At 34.5% G+C, this 19,197-nt stretch overlaps 2 protein-coding genes across 3 annotated transcripts in view; both read right to left on the bottom strand.

The window, feature by feature from the left end:
* The window catches only part of LOC126767357 (thyroid transcription factor 1-like), a 47,517-nt gene extending 30,997 nt beyond the window's left edge, over positions 1-16,520 (bottom strand). The window contains exons 1-3 of one of the 2 annotated variants that reach the window (XM_050484889.1): positions 16,421-16,520; positions 15,988-16,294; positions 2,004-2,471 (exon numbers count right to left, since the gene is read on the bottom strand). In XM_050484889.1, the coding sequence (XP_050340846.1) occupies positions 2,004-2,311 (308 nt within the window). In that variant the 5' untranslated portion in view covers positions 2,312-2,471; positions 15,988-16,294; positions 16,421-16,520. Of the gene's footprint in view, positions 1-2,003; positions 2,472-11,475; positions 11,584-15,987 lie in introns of both variants that reach the window. The other variant, XM_050484890.1, reaches the window with a different exon arrangement.
* Positions 12,030-13,722, bottom strand: LOC126767356 (uncharacterized). The gene is made up of 3 exons (XM_050484887.1): positions 13,286-13,722; positions 12,857-13,230; positions 12,030-12,801 (listed from the first exon to the last, which is right to left on the bottom strand). Exons 1-3 carry the CDS (start codon positions 13,458-13,460, stop codon positions 12,181-12,183), a joined length of 1,170 nt encoding a protein of 389 aa, XP_050340844.1. The 5' UTR covers positions 13,461-13,722; the 3' UTR covers positions 12,030-12,180.
* Positions 16,521-19,197: the final 2,677 nt, after the last annotated feature.

Here is a 19,197-nt window from a genome sequence, read left to right as displayed (position 1 = left end):
ACTCTGCTTATACTTGTAGATACCTAATATTGGGTACTATTTTACTAGTTCCTGGGTAAACGAGGTAGTAGCGATGGATCCTATACCGCCACTAATCCATATGGAGTAAAGTCAGCGGGTTGTTCGAAAATTCTTTTATTAATTATATAGGTGTTGGGTAAAGTTTTTAAGCGGATTTATTATTATTAGTAAACACGTTTTTTTTATTTGCATTGAGATAAATAGTTGACCCAAGTGTCTATAGTTGACTTTTGAACGAAAATATCGATGAATGTATGGAATATATATTTTAAATTCAGGTGATCCTTAGCTGACGATTGTAACTCAGTATCCCAAATATGGATTGAATCGGGTCAATACTTTCCTGAGCCCCTATATAATATTATAAACATTTTAAAAATTCCGGGTGACTTTATACCGCAAATGTTGGCCAATATGTGAGTTCTATAAATGAAAAGGAGAGCGCGTGTTTTACTCTTAACAATGTACCTTAGTGGATAAATTTCACAATTTGCGAACATCCGGCTGAAGTACTCCATATGATTGGTGATTGTATGTGAGATACCTTAGTGAAACGCAGGACACATTCTTTTTGAATGTGGCATGATAATATGTAGTTAATAGATAAAATCGGGTCGATACTCCCATGTACCATATATCGGGTGATTTTTTAAGAGCTTGATAACTTTTTAAAAAAAAAACGCATAAAATTTGCAAAATCTCATCGGTTATTTATTTGAAACGTTAGATTGGTTCATGACATTTACTTTTTGAAGATAATTTCATTTAAATGTTGACCGCGGCTGCGTCTTAGGTGGTCCATTCGGAAAGTCCAATTTTGGGCAACTTTTTCGAGCATTTCGGCCGGAATAGCCCGAATTTCTTCGGAAATGTTGTCTTCCAAAGCTGGAATAGTTGCTGGCTTATTTCTGTAGACTTTAGACTTGACGTAGCCCCACAAAAAATAGTCTAAAGGCGTTAAATCGCATGATCTTGGTGGCCAACTTACGGGTCCATTTCTTGAGATGAATTGTTCTCCGAAGTTTTCCCTCAAAATGGCCATAGAATCGCGAGCTGTGTGGCATGTAGCGCCATCTTGTTGAAACCACATGTCAACCAAGTTCAGTTCTTCCATTTTTGGCAACAAAAAGCTTGTTAGCATCGAACGATAGCGATCGCCATTCACCGTAACGTTGCGTCCAACAGCATCTTTGAAAAAATACGGTCCAATGATTCCACCAGCGTACAAACCACACCAAACAGTGCATTTTTCGGGATGCATGGGCAGTTCTTGAACGGCTGCTGGTTGCTCTTCACCCCAAATGCGGCAATTTTGCTTATTTACGTAGCCATTCAACCAGAAATGAGCCTCATCGCTGAACAAAATTTGTCGATAAAAAAGCGGATTTTCTGCCAACTTTTCTAGGGCCCATTCACTGAAAATTTCTGATTGGACTTTCCGAATGGACCACCTAAGACGCAGCCGCGGTCAACATTTAAATGAAATTATCTTCAAAAAGTAAATGTCATGAACCAATCTAACGTTTCAAATAAAGAACCGATGAGATTTTGCAAATTTTATGCGTTTTTTTTTAAAAAAAGTTATCAAGCTCTTAAAAAATCACCCGATATAATGATCTTCGTTTTTTCTAAAACGCCGAATAAGTCGGCCAACATAACATTACTTGGATTCTAATATTGAGGATTACACCCTTCCAGGTATTTCCCTGGCTTTAATTCCTGTAGTTGCAAGAGTATAAAAAGTTACTTTTCTAAACTAGATATGAAACATTTTAATTTTTTTGAACAACAAATTTTCATGCTGCTTTAGTTTTTTTTGCAGTTATATGTATGTAAATGTTTACGTTATGTTCGTACTCAATTTCAACACAGAAAAAAATTAAACAAACTCTTTCATTTAATGACTTTTTAGCACTATTATTATTTAGAACTCAGCTGTACGTAGCTTTAGTAAAACATATATTATTTAATGTCATATTTACCTAAAGGGTGACGGTGGACTGCAATTCAACTCCAGCTTCCGATATGAGTCCTCAATTGGACTTAAAATATCTGTTACGCTAAATGGCGTGGAATGCGTGCTGTTAAATATGACGCTAGGTTGTTGATTTGGCAAACTTTGCATATGATGAATATTAGAAAAATTATGCTGGTGGATCAACGTAGTTGCAGGTGTCGAATTGGGGAGTGGGGAAAGCCCCGAAGAAATAGTGTGCTTCAATAAATGTTGTTCCAGCTCATGTTGATGGGTTATTTCCCCTGAAGATAATATCTTTGAAGATGAGTTCATAACCAACTTGACGCCATGAATAACCCTGGGCACGTTGTCAATATGAACTATTTTGGTTTATTCTGCATTCAATTCTGATCAACTTGGTAAAGTCTTTATTAATGATTATTGCATGCGCGATATACATAAAGTTTTATATATTTCGTAGTAAAGGCATTTTCTGAAAAATTAATAGTTCTGATTATGTTTGTATATATATTTTTTTATTATATATGTATATAACATAGCAATGTTAGGATCTAAATCAAATCTAAACAGAGTCAAGAAATATTGAGCTCATTTATTATGTGTGATATTTGGTCTCAGTTGTATTTTAATCTGTGATCAAACACTTTTTTCCTACAATAAATTTTTTTTGTGTTTGCAGACGATTTTTTCATTTCGACACAGAATCAAAATGTTTGAGTTATATAGCTTTACTCATTTGTGTATACTTGGAGAGGTATCTACCAACCAATTGGATTTCTTGAAGGGTATTTTCCAAAAAATTAAGTGAATAGTTTATAAAATATAAATTTTGTGGTTACTTATAAGGAAACGTTTTCACGCTTTTGTAGATTATCACGAAAAACACGGCAAAGCCGTTTTAATTTGCAAATCATTAGAGAATTACGAATTTCCTATAATATAATGATTTTAACTAATTTAGGATGAATTTAACGATTACTTTGAATTTCCTCCACGAAACAATTGTTGATTTGATGTTTCTTCGCAAAACCAGGTTTGCCATATTCGCATTTTATTGAAAAAAATTATTAAAAATTAGTACTAGACTTCTTTAGAGCTGCATACTAGCACAAGTAAATTTATCGCAGGAAAGTTTCTTGACCGTTTCTTAAGCGTTTTTTTATATGAAGTTTTTACATTTCTTGCGAGCTGGATACTAAGCTTTATAGTTTAAAACTCTTCAGTCAGTCAATGAAAGCAACTTCGTTCTTCAAGAGATCAATGCCACCATCGACCTTGAAGTAAGATGTATGGAAAGCCTTTTTGTGGATTTGTGGAATTCTGCGCGAACAGTGGAAAATAATTTATAATAAATGCGAAATTCTTACATTGAATTTAGAACATATTGAGACTAATCTACAGTCAGCTAGAAAAAAAGAAGACTTGGAAATGGCCTTTGTGCATGTAAAAAATGTAATTCAAAATAAATCTTTGCTGCAAAAACAATTTGAAACTATTATTCCGTTGATGTCTCTGTTCTGTTATCCAATGAAGCCATTCCCCTCAAACACGTTGACGATACAAATTTTGAAAGCCGTCTTACTCCATACCACTAACGAAGGTTGGCTTTTATATTTCGAGATTTGGCAACCCTAGTGTTGCAAACTGGCAGTTCAGAACTGCCTGACATAAGAGCGCTAGTCGTGTTGCTTACAGTTACATAAAATATTCATCACGGAATGGAATTAAATCGCGAATATTTTCACGCGGTTATTTTTTACAAATTTTGACGTGGATTATCTCAACAACAGTGCATCGATGAACCTAATTAAATTTTTGGGGCTGAAGATCCATTTAGGACCAGGGTTTATCGATGGTATGATGAATCAAATCGAAGTCGAAGATCACTCCTAGAGGGATTTTATGAAGGTCGTCCAAAATCAGCTGTTGTTGTTGAAACTATTGATGCTCTGCGCAAACTAATATTGCCAGATCGTCATGTCATCTATCGTGGATCGAGACATCTATACGTATAAGTATTAGTGTAGAACTTTTTTTCGGAAAAACAGGTCATATCGGAACCAAACTCCTACAATATCGCAGAATAGTAAATTCTGAGAGGTACGTAACCATTTTTGTGCCAGTTGTCTTTCAAGAAATCAGGAAAACCAACCACTGAATACGGATCACTTTTCACCGAGATAATAAAAGCTCTAACACATAGACTGAAACAACTGCATTTTTGAGACCATAAAACTTCGATTTGATAAGTAAGCCACCGTAAGGTCTTGACCTGAAACCGAAGGACTTCTTTTTATAAAACTTGAACTAAGAAATGAACTTAATCGATTTTCTAGCCACTGGCCGAATTTCCGCATTAACTCCTTGTGCCTAAAGGCAGAATTAACCAAAAAGTTGGACCTTATCGATGCATTCGCTGCCACCAAAGCTCACTTCTAAATTCCAAATAGTTAATCATGATAGTCAACAGATTTTATAAAACAACCGATCGATAAATGAAAGAGATGTTTCTGCCTTGCTATCCCGATACTTGTACACCATAAAGTACAACAAGATTCTTATTAATGCAAAAACCTCCTAAAAAAGGTTGCATGCAGATGCATATATTTACAAATTGTCGGAATTTTACCTATTTTTTATTTGTATATTTTAAATTCAGCTACATTTAGTGCTCGTTCTTACTTTCTTCAAGCCTCTTAATTAATTTTACCCTGCACCTACGAAATTTGTACTGTATTCTGAAGAAATTTCACGCAACATTACTCAATAAATTAAGTTTATTTCACGAAGTGCATTTTTTTACAATTACGCTCCATCGTTCAGTCATTGTCGAGACAGCGACCAAACAATATTACACATAGTCTTGCCGGCGAAGCAAATGTGCCCTGCAAGAAATTCTTTTTTATTACGAAAGCATTTTCACTTAATTAAGATATAAAACTCATAACCCATACCCATAACTCAGAACCTGACAGATTTCAGACAAATTCGGTAAGTAACATTACATTTCTATGTCGCATTGCAAAAATGCATCTGGTTCTATCATTTTCTAAAACCAATGAATTTGCCAGCTTATGACCAAAAATTATACAACGTGAGCAACGAATGCAAGGACTCTAGTTCCTATTTCGAACTCTTTATCGGAAATATTTGTAAATATTTTAGATATATTATAGAAACTTTGATAGAACTCCTATCTGATAATAAAATTTGCCATGAGCCAAAAATGAGAAAGGTTTTCTCCTAATACCTTTTTCTTTATTGGCGTAGACACCGTTTACGCGGTTATAGCCGATAGAGCACCAGTCGTTCTTGTTTTTGTCCATTCGGACGACATGACCTAGCTATCGTAGCCGTTGTCTCCCAATTGGTTGAACTATGTCAATGTTGTCGTATACCTCATATAGCTCATCGTTCCATCAAATGCGATATTCGTGGTGACCAAAGCGCAAAAGACTATACATACATGTTCCGCAGAACCTTCCTCTCGAACATTTGTAACGTCGAGTCATGAGATGTTGTCATCGTCCGTGTGGGGATACCAAATTCAGAGATAGGGGCATAAAGGCAGCTCCTTTTCAAGCTATCAAAAGCAGCTTTGAAATCGACGAGAAGGTGGTGCGTGTCGATTCTCTTTCAAGGGTCTTTTCTTAGATTTTGGGCATGGTGAATATCTGGTCAGTTTTTGATTTTACAGGCCTTAAACCAGACTGTCAAGGTCAGTTTGTTGACGGTAGGCTTTAATCTTCCACACAGTACGCTTGATAGAAATTTATATGGGATGTTGAGAAGGCTTATCCCACGTTAGTTGGCGCATGGGGCCTACCTTTTTGTGGATTGGGCAGAGCACAATTAAATTCCAATTTTCGGACATTTCGTCCGACCATATTCTATGAGAAAGCTGATGCATGCTCCTTTCAATTCTTCGCCGCCGTATTTGAATAGCTTGACCGGAAATCCATCGGCCCCCGCTGTATAGTTTTTCAGACGGGTAATTGCTATTCTAACTTCTTCATCTTCATCAATTGCTCCCAATATAGCGTACATATATAATAATTACCTTATTTCTACCTGACTTTTAATCATACAGGTTGTTCAAAACCTGTAAAGTTTTTATGAAATTAAATAAAAAAGCTTATAATAATAATGTGATTTAACCTTAATATGAATAGAACTTGTTTAGACTTTAGTCCAAAGCTCATATCCGAAATGTAATGAAATCTGACCCTTTGGTTAACGTTAGGCAAATCATTTCAATTCATTACATTTAGCGTCTTCGGTTGAATTTATATTAGCTATGTGTTATTTGGGAATGAATTTCACGAAATGAATTTATTATAGTATGACACAAATTTGATTGACCTATAACAAGATCAAAATTTGGTTTTAATCCAATTACGATTTCGTTGAACAGTGAATTTTGAATTTTTTCGTTAAAAATTTTTAAAATAAAATTTTGCAACACCGGCTTTAACCGCGACAAATTGCAAGAGTATGAATTGTTCGGTTACACCCGAGTAGGGTTATGCAGGGCTACCCTTACTTGCTTTAAATTGATAATGCTGCGAGGCCTGCCAATGTTTCCTGACACATTGCAGAGCACAGGCAGGTTTTGATAAGTTTCAATTTAGAGAAACTGTGCTCTAGCTCTCGACAAAAGAAATATTAGCCCCACTCGTTTTGACAGACAATAAGTTGAACCAGAGAAATACACATATATATAGTATACATCTTGAAATAAATTAAAAATGTTTACTAAAACCCGTTCGATTTGTCAAACGAGCGAAATCCAAATATGTTCTCACATTTGATATCAAAATGCTTAATAATTCCAACAAATAGTAAAATAGGGTGTATAACGTAATACCGACAAAGTAAAACACCAGCCAATCGAAATACCGACAAAACAAAACACCTGCAAATGAAAATTCGGAGAGAAGAAATTTAAAAATAAGATACCACATTTAATAAAAAAGTGGTAATATGGTAGCTAGATTCCAAAGAATAAGACGCCCCTATCCGAATGTAAAATTATTGAATTTTAGTTGAGTAATTAAAAACAAAAAAAGACTGTGTGTATTTTATGAAAGGTGGCATTGTACTTTCGAGAATAGGTGGGCTTCTCTTTCTGTGCTTCGGTTTAAAAGATGGCGAGTTCCCTTTTGCTGTTCACAAAGTAAATATACGGACACGATAAAATATTTTTCACATGTCGGCATTTTGGTTTGATGGTGTTTTGATTTAGCAACAGATTTGAATTTTGTCGGTATTTTAACGGGTCGGAATTTTGAACTTCGGTCCGAATGGATGTTGGTTAAAATCTTTTTTGCACATTGACAGCTAATAAGATAATCAACTTTTTTGGATTTTTGTTTTTTTAGCCCAAGTAAACCAACGTGAGTTTCATGTATTATGGAATCGAACAAAGTCAAAATTTCAGTAAAATATCAACTGAGGTTCTAATTCGCAATATTGCGATCGACCACAAAGCAAGTGGGGTAGTATAAATACCGAGAGGTGAAAAGCTAAACGAGACGCATATACAGACAAAAAAAGAAAGAGGCCGAGTTGCGTGAGTAAGAAGAGTTTGAGAAGCTGGCCGACAGGGGTAATGCTCGAAAATTCTACGAAAAGGTTAGACGAGCAACGGAAGGTTTCAAGACCGGAGCATATTATTATAGAAACCCACAAGGTGATCTAGTGGCTGACGTTTAAACCACACGGATTCCCCAATCGATGACGATGGAATAAATGTTCCATTGCCCGACTATGGAACTTACTACCGTAAGATAAGCCTCTTTAATATGGCAGATAAGGTCTTATCCAGCTCAGTGTGTGAAGGACTGGCTTTGGACATCGCATTCGCGACATGGCTCACACGTCACAGCCACAACATTGAAATAGTAGACAACTTCTTCTATCTAGGAACCAGTATCAACACTAACAACAATATCAGTCTTGAAATAAAATCCAGAATTACTCTTACACATAGGTGCTATTTTAGACTGATTGGGAAATTGAAAAATAAAGTCCTCTCCCGACGAACAAAAACCAAGAAACTAATGGCTCGCTATATATAACGCATACGAGGTATCTACGCCAGTAAAGAAGAAGAAGAATGAGTCCGTGTATTAGGTATCTGGGTTTTTTGAAAGTTATGCTCCGTTTTCGACAATTTTTGGATATGAGCTGCCATTTCTAAGCACAATTTACGGAAAATAGTATATCCGATAATTTCATTTTTGCTTGATTCATAAAAGATAAGTCGGTAGAATAGATCAAGAGATATAAAGTTTCACTTAAAAGTGCTATGCTCACTGTCAAATTTTTATACCGATTCCTATGAAGAAGCTCTTGAACATCATCTTGGATATGCTATGGTTTCTGACGCATTTAGTAAAGCAAAAAAATAGTGTTTTTCATTTAATTGATAGAAAGAAAAACTTAAATGTAGCTATGCTCATTTGCAGGGCTGGACCATTCATTTAGGCAGTTGATTAGGACGCAAGAATATTAGGGCGGCATTTGGAAAATTTCCTGAGCATATTTCATTATTTTATTTCGTTTAAATAAAACATAAAATAATTTACAGAATTACTTCATTCACTTCATTTTCATATAATATATAAAACTCATAGTTTCATATTTTCGCATTCTAAAAAAAATTATAAACAATAACAGGAGGGTCAAACCACGTCAAGTGGTTCATGAAATTTAATGGAATTTGATGGAATTTCATGAAATAATTATATCACAAGGTATGCGTCTGGCCTGGTGATTTTGCGAAATTTTCATGGACCACTTGACGTGGTTTGACCCAGGAGTAATATTATTATTTTTCAATGGTAGCAGTTAGTATGGTGCGTTAAAAATATTAATGTATGCACCTTTAATCAGAAATGGCACTTTCCTTGAAAAAAACTGAAAATACAGATATTTTTTATACACTTGCAATCAGTTGCTACAGAGTATTATAGTTTTCTTCACCTAATGGTTGCAAGTATCACCTAAAACTAAACGAGATACATATAGGGTTATACTTATATATATAAATGACGAAAAAAGTTGAAATTCGGTTGACTGGCTGTCTGTCCGTTCGTCCATGCAAGCTGTAACTTGAGTAAAAATGAAGATTTCTTGATGAAATTTGGTAGGCAGGTTTCTTAGTACAAAAAAAAATTCCAATTCGCAGATGGAGGGAATCGCACTAGCAAGAGGCACCTCTGGATAAAAATTTTTGAAAGGGGCGTGGCCCCGCCCTCTAATACTTTTAATGTGCTTATCTCCTAAGCCACTAAAGCTACAACAACCAAATTCGCCCGACATAAATATATCAAGAACTGCTACCGATAGTGTGAAAATGAATGAAATCGTATGAAAATCCCGCTCACTCCGCATATAACAGTACAGTTAAAAAATACTAAAAGCTCGATAAATCAATAAGTAAATGCGCCAGAAATTAAAAATTTGTCGCAGGGTTGGTATGGCAAGGATTTATAGGGCCGTGGTAAAAATTGGACGACGGGCATGGCACCACCCACTTTTTGGTGAAATCCTATACCTCGGGACCCGACTGACCGAGTTCGATACCATTTGGAACGTGACATTCTTTTCACATTCCTATGTCACTCTGTGAAAATGAGCAAAATCGGACAATAACCGTGCCTACTTCCCATACAGCACAATTTTAAATCTCACTTGATTCTTTTACTTTCTAATGCCTTTAGTGTATGCCACTTTAAGACAAAAAGCTGTTCAAGACCATAGGTACCGAATATGTGGGCCCCAGTGCAATAGAAATTTAAACAGAATCCTTTTCCTGCAGTAGTAATTCTGTGTATCAAAAACGGGTGGAATCGGGTCAATACTTCCCTGAGCCGACATACTTATTACATATACATACTTATTATAAAGATTTTCGAACTTTCTGGTGACTTTATGCTGGATATGTCGGTCAATATTTGAGTTATCTCATTGAAAATTTCGGAACGCATTTGACTCATAATCATTGTGCCTAAAATGAAAACAAATGGGAGCACCTAGCACTCATATGACCATTACCAGGATTTTTGAATATCTGGCTGATTTTGTATCATGTCTACGTATAAATATTTTGGTTTTACTAACAAATCTTATGAATATTTACGTAGGCCAGAGTATAAGTTTTATATGGAAGATTCCGATCCTCTGGTTGACGTTTTACATCGTAAGGTATTTCCCTGGCTTTTATTCCAGCAAGACTATAAAATGTTCGGTTGCATCCGAACTAAGCCCTTTCTTTCTTTGTTATTCTTGAATATATTCCCTCACAAACAAAGATACAATATCATGGTGCAAAAGGCAAAGCCACCGCTTAATGTTGCTTTTGTCCAATTTTCTTCACCATTTCAAATAAAATTGTATACAAAACCATTACTCCATTTGTTGCAATATGTCCAAGCAAAACAGCTGTCACAAATTAACTAAACATATGTATAAAACAAGGCGGCCGTGAAAAGAAAACAAGGCGGTTTTATATGTTTAGCATGTGAGCATAATATAAGAAAGAGATATGAGTATTAACATAACGCAACAAAATTATCGAAAATCGAATACACCTAGCCTGGGAAAAATCTAAATTAGTTGAGTACAAACATCGTTTGAATCTGCAATAAACCTTGTTTAATTGCATTTAATTGCAATTAAAACATTAGTGGTATTCATTTAATGTCGCAAACTTGTGGCAATTATAGCAAACTTTGCAAAATGGCAATACCGCAAAACAGTTGTTCATTTTTGTATGCAATTTCGTTTGCAACACAATGGCAACTATGCGAGCCAATTCTAAATGGCATCCATGGCAATTTGTGGCATATCAGTATCAGCTGATCATTAAAACAGTTCAAACAAAGTTCTTATAAAATGGAAGAAGAAAGTATATTTAACTTTTATGTACTATTATTTTTCTCTAACTTTCAATTGTCTGTGACACATGTGTACATGTATTTATAGAAAAAACGTTCGCGGATAAATGGAACTTTTCGTTGGACAGAACGACAAACTAAAGATTTACTCAACATTATCGTGGAAAATGTAAAAGCTAATCCGGAACAGTTCGAGATAATATGTTTGCTATTTCCAATAAGAGGGTATTTAACATTTAGTGAACGTACATATGTATTGTAGAAACCAACTGCTCAAAAATTCTATGAGCATATTACAAAAAATGCATGCGCACAAAAATGAGGCACCTAAAAACAAGTTTTTCGTCCGCACTGAAATGGAAGGGTCAAAGGATTGCTAGAAAGTGGAGATGTAAAAAGCGTTGAAGATTACATTAAAAAAATGTGTCCATTCTATGATGACTTGTGCGCAATATTTGGTCATCGTGTAAATGTGCAGCCGCCAGCTATCTATCAATCTACCATGCCAGTGTCATACTTTTGAAGTAGATGCGTTGATGGAAAATGATGGCGAAACATTTTCAACAAGTTTACCTGAAAGTCCGTTGGCCAGTCCGACTGTGGTGCTTCCTTCTACATCAGAGAGTGTAACAAGTCCGTCCGCCCTGTCCATCGCAACAAGTGCTTGTACGCAAAATACCACTACACCAAAAAGAAATTTGAAAAGGCCTCAAAACTCAAACCCATTTGCATTATTATTTTAAATTCAATCAAAAAAGCTGGAATTAGAATCACAAAATCTAGAATTCGAAAAGGAAAAAGAGCAAAACAAATTCATGTTACAGAAGCTACAACTTGAGAAGGAGGAAAGGATCGAAATGGAGAAAATAAGATTGGAGCACGAAAGATTGTCAAGTGTTGATACGTCAAACAAGGAAATGCTTGATGAAGAGCCCCTTGCCGGAACATAAGGAGGTATATTCGTAAGGTTATGATCCGCAAAAGAAAGCGTACTCTAAATTTTTCGTTTTTCTTCGGAACCACGCTCAAAAGTTTGGCTTAAATGCCAAAATATTTCTTTTTTAAATTTTTTAAATGCTCTAATGTGCATATAGAACATGAATTTATTCCAATAAATAAGCTTTAAATTGTTAGTACAAATTCTTTTATTCATTGTTTGCATAACTTAACAATTCATAGATGGTTCGGCGTACCGCTTCCCCTTCATTAGTTCGAGCAGTAGGTAATGACTCTAAGACAACGTGCTCAGATTCCTCAAGCTGGTAATCGAAACGATCGTCAAGTCGGAGTATAATATTGTGCAACAACGCGCAGCAGATAATCCTCTACTCTATTCATGCCTTTTTCATCCTTTATTTGAAGTCTCAACGTTTTCAAGCTGCCAAACCTTTCCATCAACATGCCATAACAATGCTCATTTCTAATCCTATAACGACTGAATATTTTGTTAAAGAAAGTTCGCTGACGCTGTGTTAGTTCTCTAGAGTTTTCTCTAAATGGTGTTATAACAGTTCGTGACAATTTATAGGCACTGCCACATGCGATCCATTCAGCTCCTCCAAAAAACACATCGGTGTCATTCGACAATTCGCAGTTACCAAAAATACGTGCATCATGTACGCTACCTGGATAGCCTAACACTAAATGTCTTATTTGAAGCGAATGGTCACAAACGGCTTGAACTTTAACTGAGTATTGGTGCTTTCGTGAAAAGTAAGCTTCTGGGTCTTGAGAAGGTTTTTCCGCCAAAGGAATTTCAATACCATCGACGTATCCCACGCAGTTTGGCAATTCACCCCAGGTTTCTGGCACGAGCTTTTTACGTTCATCGCTATTTGGCCAAAACAGATACTGATCTTTATGCTTTAACAGTGCTTTAAAAATTCTGTCAGTCAAATTCTAATATACAGAAAAAGATAAACATTAATCTAACAAAACAATGACAAACACTAACCTGAATGATACCACCATCACTAACTCCAAACAAGCCAGCAATCTTAGACAGAGTGGCGCCTTCACCATTTGAGCCTAAGCGATATAATACGATTGCTAATTGTGTTTTGAGAGGGAATTGTTTGCAAGAACGTATTTGGTTGAACGACGCATCATCCTTTATTAAATTTAAAATAAAGTCGAAGGTTTTCCAGTTTAAGCGTGTAATCTTCTTGAATCTAGTCTCATCAAGTTCCCATAACACGTCGTTTAAGAATTCCTTACACTTAGGCACACTATTTTGAATATACGGCACACTGTACCTGCATTCTTCGCCCAGGGCTAAAACAACCAGCAGTTCCTCCAATATGTAATATTCTTTTATTGTCTTCTCTTCTACCAGAAAACAGAATTTTACTCATTTGAAGCAAAATACAAATTAAATATATACCTTCGTCCTCACAAAAATTGTCGACAATCATTAAATCATTTAATGCAGCTACTTCTAATAATTTAAGAAGTTTTTGTTTTTCGCTCACTCTCAGCATTTTAAAATATTCACTTTGAACAAATAAACAGCTGACTTGTACGAGTTTTACTATCATGTTTTGCCATTGGGCACTCATTTAACCGTAATGGCAACTTTCTAAGTTCGCCATTATTGCATACATGCGAAATTAAATGAGTACCATTATTGTCTTACATGATGTTAGGGAGTTCAAATGGATTTGACTGACTAGCTTTTTCTTATGCCAGCGTATCATTTTTGATCCAAACTCTGTTGTCATCGTAATATAAATCAAAACTAATGTTCGTTTTCGTGTAGTTGAATTGCCTCAACTTCAATCCAACTGAGTGGAATTGAAAACCGTAATTTGACCGTCAAAAATTTGAACTTTTAAATATATGGTGGTTTTTTTACTAAAATTACTATAAAATTTTTAAAAAGTTATAAAATTTGTCGTTAAGGTCGATAAATTGTCTCGGACCGGCCCTGCTGATTTGGAATTTCAATTTTCATATCACAAAAAAATAACTTTAATTTTTAATTTATTATAATATTAATGACGTCCATACGCCGCTCACGAAGTTTTTAAGCATTACTGACTGATCAATTAAAATCAGGCCTTTGTATGGACAACTGTTTATTGTGCAGATTATATTTTAGTACGGTAAGGCGGACGTTGGAAGTTTAAAATCTCTATAGTATGTTTAATTGTGATTAGAGGAAGCCCTTACTTACGATCATCACGGCGAATTTTAATCATTGACACCATAAACTTTTCAGCCACAGCTACACCTTTAAGGGGGGCGGTAAGGTTTGACAACTTTTTTTCCTTTTTTTTTATTTTTTTTTTCTGAACCATCAACATCTCAAGAATATTGTATTCAAGTTTCAGGTCATTCGGAGAAAAACTAACGAAGTTACAGCAGGTTGAATAACGGTACCTTCAGCTACCTGCGCTGAGTGTACAAAACTTTGAATCGATTTTCCCAAATAAGTCATTTTTAAAGTCGGTGACCAGCCAACAGAAAAAACTACTACATCGATCGTTTTGAAATTTTGTACAAATATTCTACATATATATAGCTCTCGAATGACGTCAATTTTTTCCCAAAATTTTAATTTCTAAGAATTTTACAATAACAAATAGGTCGATTTTTTCGTCTAAAATCGTCATTTTGGCTTGAAAATGGTACCAAAAATTGAAAAATTGAAAAATTAAAAAAAAAACTCGACGTCAATTGAAAGATAAACTAACAAACTAAAGAAAGCATTTTAACTTTTTGGTTTCAGATGATCCAGTGATGCTTTAGGCTGGTCACCGCACAACAACTTTTTTTCGAAGTGCCTGCAGAGATCGACGATAAATCCGTTATTCCTCGCTATTTTTCGATAAAACTTTTTTAAAGTATCCTTCAAATGTTGTACTTTCATATAATAATAAGTAAAAAAACCTACAGCAATAATTTTTTCTAAAAAAATTCACGAAAAAAGGTCTTTTTTCGACCAAACAAACCTTACCCCCCCCTTAAGCGCACGACTAAAATTGTCTTCTTTTTGGTGATCAGAATTACCCCCCCTATATAGCGTGAATTACCACCATTATATTTCTTTTTATAGAATTATTTAAAATCACAGGTATATTGCAACAACCACACGTGTATTTAAGGAAGAGATTCAAGGTTACATCAGTGACATTCAGCCTCATTTATAGGTTGCAGAATTGTCATACAAATTGCATCTAACGAGGGCGTATGTGTACGAAGAGATGTGGTTACTCCATAAATAATCCTATTCTATATACTTTATGATTCAATAAAAATACAATTGAATAAATTTACGTTAATTTTGGGCATTAATTATCGCCCAATTACCGAGTTTTTTCATTCTCAAAATCTGAAATCAATAAAGACAATACTGACATTCTAGAGGTTAAGATATTACATTAAGAAAGTGATAAAGCTTTCAACTCAGAATTTCATATATTGTTCGCAATTTAGAGAAGTATAAATAATAAATTTATGTTTATAGAATCATGTTTGAGACGATACCAATGGATAATAAAAATTAAATATTGACAAGAGAAATTGGTTTAATATGGTCTGTTATTGTTCATATTATTTAAAATTAATAAATTCGTCGTAGACTTAGCATCTCTTGACATGTAGAAGACCCCAGTTGTTGTGGCTTCGCTTATAAAAGAGTTTACGGAAAAAGTACACTTTTCTGATGAGAAAACCGAATTAATATCTTGTACTTGTTTAAAAGTATGAAATTCGTTTCATTCTTCGTAATTTTTTTATAAGTAGGGACTAATTGTGTATAATACATTTCTATAGAGAAAATACGGTTTTGATAGCACTGGTAGAAAAATTTACTTCTCAAGCATTGATGAAGGTATCAGGGAAAAGTTCAGAATAGCGCCGAACCAGAAACTCAATATTTAAGCTTTATTTTAGCTAATGCAATTTTTTGAAATTTTTCGTATTAGTTAAATTAGTTAAAAATCTTAATCATCGATGAAAACCCATTTTTTGAAGTTAGTTTAACCCAAAAACTGAGGAACCCTTACAACGTTTAATGTTAATATGCAAACTAAAGAGTAAAAATTTTCTGAAATATGTTGCTTAATTTATTAAATAAATTACCTGATGTCTCAGATTCCAGAATGTCCATTATTAAATGCTATTCCTTCACACAAATTTGTGTATCCAATAAATTTATACACAGTTTTACATAACTTTTAATTAAATATTATAAAATTAAAGCCCAAATTATATACACTTTCACTATCTCATATCAGATGATATTTAGTAAAATAATGTTAATACTCTTAAATATCAAATCTGCACCCGAAAACAGTAATCGGATACCATATACATATCTATTAATCAAAGTTTTATTTATTTGATAAAACAATACACTCTATTTGCAGTAGTTAAATTGTATATCCACCTATTAAAAATATTCTTATAAAATCACTATCATAATTAAAGACGTGAATTGGTCGATAATAGTAAAAACATTACAGAAAAAACTCGTATAGAACAATTGTATTAGGCACATAGAAGAAGAACCCACATCAGTGAATTTATTATGAATATCCACTCGACACGAATCCGTCAAATGAAACAAGAGGTCTGAACAACACTGACGAGTACTTCTCAGATGGCTTCTGGATAGCCCTCGAATAAGTTTTTCCATTAAAGATGAACTCTGAGTTTTGGTTGGATGAAAAAATTTTGCTTTTTTTTACTTGCAGTTTTTGAGTCTTCATCAAACACATTTATTTCCCCTGCAGGTCGACTATTCTTGCTCTCTCTAAGCGTTTGATAAGTTATAAAGAGTGAATAAATATGATAGGCTGCGCAACGGCCAATCCAAACTCGTTATGGAAGTAGTGGTAACCTCCCCAAAAGAAAGTAATATGGCTTATACCCTATCATTGCAATCACTACTACACCAATAGAATTACGGCACCACATTTTTACTTTTACATATGTACATATCACTTCATCTCTATCTTACGTACGTAATTTGGCTTTTACAATCACTATGCCGAATTAAAGGAAAAGCAATCATTTAAATAGACATTGGATATATGTATGTTTACTGACATCTTAAAGTAAAAATATATTAAGTACTTACATACATATATAAAGAATAAAATTTTTTTGTGAGTGTGTATTATATTTTCTCATGGAATGACGTCAGTGAATAAATAATACAATTCCAACTTCCTTATATTATATACCTTTAACTCACATATGTATACATTCTTTTATACATATATGTACACTTATTAATTACAACAAATAATAAATAAGGAATTTTTATACAGTTACGCAGAGCTGATCTCTTATAAAAACCCTATTTGTATATGCATATACATAAGTACACCAGACTACTCTGAAAATATAGTAGGGAATATAATTCCGAGCTAGTACCATTTTGATAGCAATTTACCAATACGTTTTTATATTTGAGCAATGATGATTCGCTTAGTAATCCTTCTAGCCTTCCGGAGCATCAACATGTAAAAATAAAATGAATATTAATGTCTGTACTCCTTAAATGGCTTTACGATTTCTTATATTATAATTATTATATCAGCAATATTAATTAGTAAATGTCTTTCCTCAGCAATTCCGTGAGCAAAACTATGGCTTGCTGACACAATTTGCTCAGTGGGGATTAGGGTGGGTCGATTCCGGACTTTTTTCGATTCGGGATTTCTAATAGTGCGGAAAAGTTGCCTTAGTACTTCCTGATTTCAATGCAACTTTTTGTTTTGAGATCGGATTGCATCTTCAACCTTAACTCCGGCCTTGAAATTTCGGAAATTCGCCTAAAATCGTGAAATTGTCAACCTACCGCCTGAAATACGCATCTCATGGCAAAATGTATAAAACAAAAGTTATTTGTCACGTCATTTGCTACCGAAATGGTAGTAGGACGAACCGTTCCCGAGATACGAGCGAAAAGGCGGCGCGCCACAGCGCAAGGTGAAAATTGTTGCAGCTCTCAGCTAACCTGTATTGGTCACCCAGAACCCACCACTGGAGATAGCGGTCACCATATACATACTTACATAGCCTTTTTCGTTTGTTCGTATTTTAATTATAAATTAATCGAAACTTATATTCCACCTATTTCTTTATAATTATTTAAATTAAACATGCTAAAGTATATGTGTAAAAGTTAAAATTAAGAAAAAGGTTTCTTTTTCTTTAATATATAAGATTAAAATAATACATTTCATACAAGCAAAATTATCTTCTTTAAAATTGACATTCGAAATTATATTCACCTTTTTAATTGCATTTTTTATGGTATATAACTTATTTTATACTCTTGCAGCCAGTTGCTACAGAGTATTATAGTTTTGTTCACCCAACGGTTGTACGTATCACCCAAAACTAAGCGAGATAGATATAGGGTTATACATATATATAAATGATCAGCATGACGAGAAAAGTTGAAATCCGGTTGACTGTCATACCGTCAGTGCAAGCTGTAACTTGAGTAAACAAATCTTGATGAAACCTGGTATACAGATTCCTTAGGACAAAAAAAATCGAGTTTGTAGATGGGCATAATCGGACCACTGCCACGCCCACAAATCGCCATTAACTGAAAACCTGAAAAGTGCCTTAACTAAGGACTAAATTAAGATATAAAACTGCAATTTGGCGCAGGGGATCGTAGTAGCAAGGGGCACCTGTGGATAAAATATTTTGAAAAAAGGGGCGTTTTATTGAAATTCCATATGTCGGGACCCGACTGACCGAATTCTTGGAATTCTTTTCATATTTCTATTTCACTCTGTAAAAATGAGCAAAATCGGACAATAACCATGCCTACTTCACATATAGCACAATTTTAAATTCAACTTGATTCGTTCAGTTTCTAATACACAAATCAAGAAGAAATTAATATAATCGGATTAAACTTTCCGTTCTTCGTGCTTTCATGCTTTAGTGTATGTCACGTCACGTTGTGACAAACAGTTGTTCAAATCCAACCAAAACTGTTCAAGACCCTAGGTACCGAATATGTGGACCCCAGTAAATATCGGTCAATGTGTGAGATATTCAATAGAAATTCAGACAGAATCCTTTTTCTGCAGTAGTAATTCTGTGTATCCAAAATGGGTGGAATCGGGATAATACTTCTCTGAGCTCCTATATACTTAATATAAAGATTTTAGAACTGCTACTTTATGCTGGATATATCGGCCAAAATTTAAGTTATCTCAACGAAAAGTTCAGAGCGTATTTTATTTATAACAGTATATCATTGTGCCTAAAATTAATACAATTGGGCGAAAACTTCACCTAGCGCCCATATGACCATTA

Source organism: Bactrocera neohumeralis, unplaced genomic scaffold (assembly GCF_024586455.1).
Source record: "Bactrocera neohumeralis isolate Rockhampton unplaced genomic scaffold, APGP_CSIRO_Bneo_wtdbg2-racon-allhic-juicebox.fasta_v2 ctg576, whole genome shotgun sequence".
Taxonomy (NCBI): Eukaryota; Metazoa; Arthropoda; class Insecta; order Diptera; family Tephritidae; genus Bactrocera; species Bactrocera neohumeralis.
This window is presented reverse-complemented; position numbering and strand designations above follow the sequence as displayed.

Coding starts and splice junctions, on each gene's coding strand:
- LOC126767356 (XM_050484887.1), bottom strand. CDS start 13,460: ATGAGTGCCCAATGGCAAAACATGATAGTAAAACTCGTACAAGTCAGC. Junction 13,231..13,285: donor CAATTTTTGTGAGGACGAAG/GTATATATTTAA, acceptor GTTTTCTGGTAG/AAGAGAAGACAATAAAAGAA. Junction 12,802..12,856: donor GTGATGGTGGTATCATTCAG/GTTAGTGTTTGT, acceptor TCTGTATATTAG/AATTTGACTGACAGAATTTT.